Raw genomic sequence first — 8,476 nt, forward strand, 5'->3', positions numbered from 1 at the left:
AAATGTGAATTGTATGCATAAAATAATCTAGGTATATTTAAACACAGACAATAGAAAACTTGTCGAGGCATACTCGTTTTTCTATAGCAATTTCTTTATACAAAGCAATAAATTACAATCGAACTTAATAGCTAAACTAACTAATAGTCCGCCTTGGCCGTCCAGGTAGCCTTGTTGCCCAGCACGCCCTTGTCGCAGCTCTCCCGCAGAAATCTAAGACCCGCCTCAATGGAGCGTTCAAGTTCAGCTTGTGACTTCGCACGCTTGGCTGTTGGCGGCCCGCTAAAACCCTCTTCGAGACAAGCAGGTGGAGGTATCGCGGTGCCCTGATGCTGGGCATGCATGGAGCTGCTTGCTGATGCTTCTCCATCATCGATATCATCACTGGCTTTTGTGTAGTTGCGGCGCTGGAATTGCTTTTCGCGTTTAGTGGAGTGATAGCTGTTGAACTCCTGTTCACTGCTGGACCACGTGGGAACTGGTGGTGGAATGCTGCTAAAGTTGATGCGCTTTGGCATCGGCCCCATTTCTGGCATGGGCGCGAATTCTGGGGCACGCACGGCACGCTGCTGTTCGTTCCACTGCTCCTGGGACATTGGCAGCCGTTCGGGCTTGTATTGCCATTCCTCTGGTGGTGGCTGCCCATCATCGGACTTTTTAGCCACACCGCTTTTGTCTCTGTCCCAGTCGCGTATATGGTCCTTGCGCAGCTCCTCGCGTTCGGCCTCCTCTGCTGCTTTTTGAGCCGCCAGTGCTTGTTCCTTTTCAGTCTTCTCGCGTTCGCGCTCTGTTTCCTCGAGTTTAGCCTCAGCCGCCTTGAGCTGTTGCTCGCGCTCATACTCCTCTTTGCTGATGAGCGGCAGACCATTGCGTGCTCTAATCCGATTTTTTGCAGCCAGCACGCGATCCGCAACGATTTTATCGCGCTCGGCACGCAATTCATCACGTCGCTTTTGCTCCGCCTCCGTGGCCTTACGCGCCTGCTCCAGCTCGCGTTGCTGCTGCTTTCGCTCGGCCTCATCCGTGGAGAAGGCATAGTAGCCCACGCCATGTGTGCGCGCCTCATCGAAGAACACATCCTGATAATGTACATCGGGCTTTTCAAAATTCTCTTGCTCCTTGCGCTCCCAGGAAACGCGCTGCTCATCATGCTTGGTCATCGTAGACATGGCCTCGCTGAAGACGCTCTCCGTGGGCCGTGGCCCATAGAAAGGCTCATCGTCTGCATTTCCGTCGCTGCTGTGATTGCTGCTGTGTGTGCCCTTGGTGTCTATCATCCAATTGGCTTTGGTTTGATCCAAGCGCTCGGGCATGCTGTCTGCCAGTTGCTTGTCCCGCCGCATTACCTCGCTTAGCTCCTTGCGTAAGCATGTACGCGTCCGACCTAGGCAATCCGTGTACTCCACTTCGTCATCGTCGTGGCCAGTGGCTGCATTTCCGCCCACGCTCTCGTTCTCGCTACTGCTGCTGCTGCTCAGCCGATCTCGTGGAGCAGACCTTGGTTGCTGTTCCTCTTCGTCGCCCTGCTGCTCCTGACGCTTGCGATTGAACATTACCAGGCAATTGTCGTCAGAGTTGAGGCTGCCGCCGCTGCGGCTCATGCGATCGTAGTATTTACTTTTTGCCTCCAGCACACGCCGTGATTTGTCCAGCTGTCCATAGTCTTCCGTTTCATACACCTTTACATCCTCGTTGCGGCTAATCTCCTTGTAACTGCGCTCCTTGCTGCTGCCACTAGATTTTGACTTTTCCTTTTCGCTGGACATTTTGTTTGGCCTGAACTCACTGGCCGTCGTCTTGGTCGCTTTTGCCAGTTTGACTTCATGCTGTTTTCGCTGCAATTCCGCTTTTAAACTAAGCAGCGATGATAAATTAACGCTGATTGCTTTGTTTGGGTCGTTCATATTCACAACAAGAAGGTAAATTGAAAGAAGAAGAGCAGAGTCAGCTGTTTTACGTGGAAAAGTGTAGATACTCGATACCAACAAGAACCAATAATACTAATCGCCAAAAGAATTTCAATTAATACAAAAAAAAAGTATTAGCTAGCGGGTCATTCTAGACGGTTACGTGCAAATACGTATGTTTCTTAACAATGAAAACACAAATAGAATGTAAAGATTGAAGTGGAAAAGCAATTTCGGTTTTTTCAAGTACTCGATAGCCGACTATCGATAGCAAAATATCGCGATTAAGAAAGAAATCCCAAAAGTGATTACAGAAAACAAGCCATATAGACAAAATAAATTGGAATGTCTGGCGCTGGCGAGGAATTTCAGGTGGTCACGCGTAAGAAATGGATGGCGCGTAAATGCCTGAGTCGCCGCAACCGCCACAAATCCGAAAGCGATTACTTAAACGATTGCCCCGATGTAAATGTGGACCACTTTCAAGCGTAATTGCCTTGGTTTATATGTTTATACGCATATACTGATAATTGTTGATGCACTTGCAGACGCCTGGAGCGACTCTGCGGGGAAATGAGCCAAAGTGATTATTTTATCTTGTCTATGGATACGCTGCAACAGCACCTGGACATGCTCAAGCGGCCACTGGAACGTATAGTCTGCCTGGGTCTTGGACCATTCACACGCACACACCAGGCGCTGCATCAGGCAGCGTTTATAATGAGCGCCCAGCGGCAACACAACATCAAGGAGGCACTCTACTATGATCCCGTGTTTCGTGAAACTGAGAAAGAGCTAATACAGCGTCTGAATGGCACTATCATAGCCGAGGACAGGGCGGGCAGGCATGAAGCTAATGTATCCACTCTTTATTATTTGCCCCACTGTCCCTACGCACTTATGCACAATCTGCTGTGGTGCAATTGGAGCAGCGAAAGCTTGGCAAACGTTTTTCTAATCTCGAATAGTTTCGAGATGCTAACACTAAACAGAACTCTATCTAAAACTAGAATTCCCAATGATCACATTGCCCGAATAACGGCCCACTGCACAGAGGCTCCTTTAGAGGATGACTACGAGCACAACAATGTATTCAATGACCTGTCATTGCACAGTTTTCCCAGCGACAAACTACCAGCAGTTGATGATGAAGTATTTTGGACACGATGCGCTCCTTTAAATGTGCACGAAGATGAATTACAAACCGAACTAAATATGGAGGCAGAAATGGCTGCATTAAGCTTAGGATCATAGCTAAACTTTTGTGTGCCACGGAATAAACGATGGTCATTTACTTGAAGGAAAAGAAATGTTTCATGTATTGGCTTTTGGATAGCATTCAAATCTATTTGTACACTAACTTAGCTTATTTTTCAAAACGTTTTGAACCGGCATACTTTATAACTTATTTTCGCCCCTTCTTAATTCATATAACTCCATTTTCTGCCGATTGTCAGAATGCGAACTAATCTCATCCGATTTACACAAGTCTTTGACATTTAACTTAACTAAGTCAAAAAAAAAAGCATGGAAAAATGTGCCTTATAGGATCATAATTTTATCCAGCTCTTTATCCTGATCCTTCTGTGCCTTGGCAGCCGCCCGCTTACGTTGTCGTGAATTTTTGCGCCGGCTTTCTCTTGTCTTTGGCTTCTTCTTGCGTGTGCGCTGCACCAAGCTTGGTTGCTCCTCAACCTTCGATTTTTTCTTGATTATTGCCTTCTTCTTAGAGCGCCGAGCGCCGCCTACCTTGACTGGAAATGAACAGGGCAACAGTTGCAGCTGTTCGTGCAGGCGACTACAAAGCTTCGGCGAAATGGGCAGATAGCTGGCGGCCTGTGTGAGAAAGTTGATGTCATTGGGCGACGTACCCGCCAGCAGATCGTACAATTTAAAGCTATTGGGTGTGGGTTCCGGCGTAGGTTGGCACAGCAAAAACTTGTCCTTATACTTTGCCGTATAACGTAGCAGATACCTGCCAGGCGTCACGCTGCGCAGCAGTTTCAAGAACTCGCGTAGCTGGCTTAGCTGCTGCGGCATGCTTATGTGATAGTATTCGTGCAGCTGCTGCTCCAAAGCACCTAGTGTTAGCGGCTCCTCCAGCAGCGGCGCCAGATCTTGCAGCGAAATGCGCGAGCAATGACCTATGTCAGTCTGGAGTAGTTTCAACTGCAGCCAGGCGCTAAGCAGCTCGTATTTGGTCATGATCTCACAGCCGCAATCTGGCTTATTCTCCAGCTTGATAAGATGACAGCCTAGCATTTGATTGGCCGCAGCATCGCGCACGGCCGCTATCGGAAGGCTGCTGTACATCAACAGAGCCGGCTCCGCCTCGGTATCCGCCTCCCCAGCACGCAGACGCCAGCTGACCAGCGCACTGTTGGACTTTGCTTCTGGCATAGGCCGCACATCCTCATCGATAGGCAACAGTTTGTAAACGGCGGGTTGGACTTTGTCATTCAGCGCTGCGTCTGGCACATCATTAGGTACCTGCACGACGCCGTCGGCTGTAAACTGCAGCCAGTTGGCTGGTGCGTATGCTGTGTAGGCCTGCGTCAGAAGGCGGCTGTTTGTGTGCCAGCCGCAATTGCGCGCAGGTAGAGGCTCCTTGAACTCAATGCACTTGTATTCGCTGTCGGGAATATCACTTATATGCAGCAGCATTTCTGTAGGCAAATCCACGTATGCGCCTGGCGTTAAAAGCATCAGCAGTGCATCCAGGGGCAACACAAACACATCCTCTTCAGTTTCCAGCAGTTGGCGCTCAAGCACATCGGCAACAGACTGTGAAGCAGGCTCATCATTTACGCCTGCATAGGCATAACGCTCCAAACGCACCCGCAATGTGCTTAGCTCCTGTTGCAGCAGGCGCACCTCTGGCCAGAGTCGCACCTGTCCCCGGCGACATATCAGCTTAATATTTTCCATGCAGGCTGCCTCCTCTTGCAGGCCTTTACATTGATGCAGTTGTGGCAGGCCTGTGTGCGTTGAGTAGCTGCTATTGGGCAGCCCATGCAGCAGATGCTGAATTCTCAGTTCGAACCATTTGCTGTAGTGCATCACCAGTGGCTTCATGGGCGCATAGAGTCGCTCCTTTTGTGCGTTGGCATAGTCGTAGATGTGCTTTTGTACTAGCTGCAGCTCCTTGCAGCGTTTGCCGTTCGTGACACGCCAAACAACAAAATCATCCTCGCTCTCGGCCAAGTTTTGCTGCCAGGCAATCAACAGACGCAGGCAGGCCGCCTGCTGTGCAGCACTTAGGGCGGAATAGCGTTCCTGCGGATTGGGAAATTCGTATGGCAACTGTTGCTTTGTGTGATCATAAACAGTGCGTCTTAAAAGCTCCTGAGTGCGTGGATCGCTTCTGGTGAATCCGCAAGCGTAGGATGTAAAGACTTGCGAAGGCCCCTGTTGTTCCTCCTTTAAAAACTCTGAATCGACGTCGTTCAGAAAGGTAAAGAGTGAGTCGTCGGCTTGCTCAATCGATTTGTTGAATACTTTGTATGACGGTTGATTGTGAAATATTGTGACACTGCCCTTATATAAATTCGTTTCCATGTTTGTGTATACTTATATGCACTTTTTCGAAGGGTTTTTACCCTTTGGTTGGTTGTTGTTTTGTGGTTCCGATTTGCGCTGTTTGTTGTTCTGTTAACTTAACATTTGCGTTAATGTTATTAACAGAACAGAAATTACTTTTGTAACTGCCATTACGCTTAAATAAGCGAATATTATGAATTATGAATTTGACTAGACAAATTGGAAAATCAAATGTTTTTCTGAGTGTAAAATATCGCTCCCCTCTCTTGGTTTCTTTTAAACAATTTCTGTCGATCATTATCGTTAAATTTAAATGTGATTTTTATGCAACATTTAACATGTTTAAATTCGTCAAATATGTGACAGTTATTTAAGTCAAAGCAGTTTCTAAAAAATCTTTTAAGCAACAGCATGTATTTTAACTATTTAATATTGTTTTTTCTGCTTGTTCTTCCAGTTCTAAAATCTGAAGCTGCTTCAGCTAATATTACGAGCTGCGACAAGGCAAAAAAGCAACCAAAACTCGTGAGCTTAAGCTTTTGACATATGCGCAATTATTATCGTTAAATTTATATACTTATAGTTAAGCTCCTGTTGTAATGTTCCCAGAAATGATCAATTCAGCAAGTCCTGCCGCAAGTCCCTGCTCAGTCAGACCAATCTAACCACCAATAATGGGGAGACGCGTAATTTGAAATCGGACAAAGTGGCTCTACATGCAGTAAGAACTTCTGCTCAACTATGGAATCGAACAAAATAAAGGATATATTTTACAGTGTATTGCGGAGTGCGTATTCAAAAAGAATGGCTATTTACTCTCCAATGGAACTGTCAATTTACCTGTTATGCAAAGGAGCCTGGAACAGCGCTATAAAAAGGATGCTGTCCTCTCAAATCTCATCGTGAAGAGTTTAAAACGCTGCGTAGACTACGGTATGTTTAAAACAAGAAACAACTGTTACCCTAGATTGAAATGTGACGACTTCGTAAGCAATCCCTGAGTCGGATAACAAAATCTTTTATATAAAAAGTAATCAATATTGATATTATTATAACCGTAACAGCTCAGAGCCGTACCCAACAATTCCAATGGCTGCATGCAAAGGACAACTGCGATTACTATCCGGCTACTTTGCTAGCCTGTATCATGGAACAGGTTTATCAGAATTGTCCGGCATCTATATGGAAAAATACGGTTGATTGTGTGGGCATGCGGGATTACTTGATTGCCTGCAATGATGTTAAAAGTGGCAGAAAGTAAACGTATGCAATTACGTCTATTCAAATAGATCAGCAAACCTAATCGTTCGTTTAATGGCTTTATACTTAAATTGATAGCATACAATTTAGTTGTCATTTGTCAGTTATTAGTCTGTATTACTCCGCACACACATTAAACTTCATGGTGGCCAAATCCGCCAAGCCGCACTCGATGACATCGCCAGCTTTAAAAGCATCGGAGCCATTTGGCGTGCCCGTCAATATCAAGTCATTTGGCTCCAATGTCATATACTTGGATACATAGGCAATAATGTCAGGCACTTTGAAAACCAAATCAGCAGTGCAGCCACTCTGCTTCAGCTCTCCATTGACCTTGAGCCACAGCGGCAGGGTATGCGGATCGTTCACAGCATCAAACGGTATTAAACGTGAAACTGGCGTCGATGTGTCGAAGCCTTTGCCCAACGTCCAGGAGCCGCCAGTGGCGCGTGCAGCAGCCAAATTGCATTGGGCAGTGAGGTCCAAAGCCAAACAGTAACCGCCAACATGTTGCATGGCCTGAGCTTTTGATACGTTCTTGCATCGCGATCCGATGACCACGCCCAGCTCCACTTCATAGGCTACCTTGGTAAATACTTTGGGCAACTAAAACGGACGACTCGTATTAATTAGCTGTAGAGTCTAAAAGAGCATAGGTCACCTACGATAATGGGACAGCCTTCACGCAGATAAGATGTTGTTGGTTTTAAAAAAACGATCGGCACCTGTGGCACCGGCACATTTTTGGCTTTGACCGCGCACCTGCGTATGGCAAACAAGTTGAATAACCGTTTCAATCAAGGCTTGCAATATCAATTACATATAGTTTAGGGCAACTCCAATAATCTTCTTGCCCTCGAACACAAAGTTGGCCGCATCCTGGTTGCGTTGAAAGGCCATGAGGTAGCGAGCGGATAGGCGCACCACTGAAAACCGTTAACAATTTGTTTAGTTTGAAAATATTTTCAGAAAAATTGTAACAAAAATATAACTGTCTAAAACTGATCATACAATGTGAATGTGAGATCGGAGATTGCGACCACTGCGGTCGACTGAATGTGAGTGAATGTTTTGCTTTTAATTAGAACAATGTTAAAAGCCACTTACTTGCGTCAATGCTGTATTTATTGGGCCTCAAGGTTATCTGGAGACGTGCCCCGCTGCCCAAAAATAGTTTATCAATAGAAATTAAATAACATAAAACTCAATTGATCAACAGAGAACTAGATCGCTTGTTCAAAAGAGTGCAGTCTAACCGTTGTACTCGATTAGCGCAAAATCAGCAGCGTTAACGCAAATTCAGCAACGTACTGTAAACGTGAAGCGAAATCAGCAACGTATCGATGTCTGTGAACTAGAATTGTTCACATTTTGGCGTGGGAATTTAACATTATTTGGTCTTATTGGTTGTTTGCCAATTCTTTTGTAACTCCTGTTGGCATCAGTTTATCAGGAAAATTGTTCACGCCTTTTGAAATGGTAAATAATATTATTGTTGCAGGAGATCGCAACCTTTAATAAATAAAATAATTTTATTATTATTGTTATTTTAATATATTATTTTTTCTTTTATCAATCAAAAGCGGTTGTTTCTCGAAGTAAAAAGTCATGAATAACAATAAATATGTTGATCATATCGATTGATAATCGAGTATATTTTAACATACGACTAACGATATCATGGCCTTATATCGATAGTTTTGTTCGATTGAGCGAACCAAATGAGCGACAATAAGTGATTCTGTGCGTTCATTCAGTTCGGGAAGTCG

General features: G+C 45.5%; 5 protein-coding genes across 5 annotated transcripts; 2 read left to right on the forward strand and 3 right to left on the reverse strand.

The window, feature by feature from the left end:
- Nucleotides 1–59: 59 nt before the first annotated feature.
- LOC6629653 (coiled-coil domain-containing protein 174) lies at nt 60–2,079 on the reverse strand. The gene has a single exon (XM_002053527.4). It carries the CDS (start codon nt 1,902–1,904, stop codon nt 141–143), a length of 1,764 nt encoding a protein of 587 aa, XP_002053563.1. The 5' UTR covers nt 1,905–2,079; the 3' UTR covers nt 60–140.
- A 120-nt stretch (nt 2,080–2,199) lies between these two features.
- Nucleotides 2,200–3,251, forward strand: LOC6629652 (SRR1-like protein). Its single transcript, XM_002053526.4, has 2 exons — nt 2,200–2,395; nt 2,456–3,251. Exons 1-2 carry the CDS (start codon nt 2,253–2,255, stop codon nt 3,159–3,161), a joined length of 849 nt encoding a protein of 282 aa, XP_002053562.1. The 5' UTR covers nt 2,200–2,252; the 3' UTR covers nt 3,162–3,251.
- Nucleotides 3,220–5,563, reverse strand: Ice2 (Interacts with the C terminus of ELL 2). Its single transcript, XM_002053525.4, has one exon. It carries the CDS (start codon nt 5,463–5,465, stop codon nt 3,450–3,452), a length of 2,016 nt encoding a protein of 671 aa, XP_002053561.1. The 5' UTR covers nt 5,466–5,563; the 3' UTR covers nt 3,220–3,449.
- Nucleotides 5,564–5,818: 255 nt separating this feature from the next.
- Nucleotides 5,819–6,750, forward strand: Obp93a (Odorant-binding protein 93a). The gene is made up of 4 exons (XM_002053524.4): nt 5,819–5,972; nt 6,031–6,168; nt 6,224–6,380; nt 6,512–6,750. The coding sequence occupies exons 1-4, from the start codon at nt 5,859–5,861 to the stop codon at nt 6,706–6,708; spliced, it is 606 nt and encodes a 201-aa protein (XP_002053560.1). The 5' UTR covers nt 5,819–5,858; the 3' UTR covers nt 6,709–6,750.
- LOC6629649 (oxaloacetate tautomerase FAHD1, mitochondrial) lies at nt 6,719–7,957 on the reverse strand. Its single transcript, XM_002053523.4, has 4 exons — nt 7,815–7,957; nt 7,528–7,633; nt 7,373–7,469; nt 6,719–7,313 (listed from the first exon to the last, which is right to left on the reverse strand). Coding segments are annotated over exons 1-4 (693 nt in total). The 5' UTR covers nt 7,816–7,957; the 3' UTR covers nt 6,719–6,824.
- Nucleotides 7,958–8,476: the final 519 nt, after the last annotated feature.

This window comes from Drosophila virilis, chromosome 2 (genome assembly GCF_030788295.1).
Source record: "Drosophila virilis strain 15010-1051.87 chromosome 2, Dvir_AGI_RSII-ME, whole genome shotgun sequence".
Lineage (NCBI taxonomy): Eukaryota > Metazoa > Arthropoda > Insecta > Diptera > Drosophilidae > Drosophila > Drosophila virilis.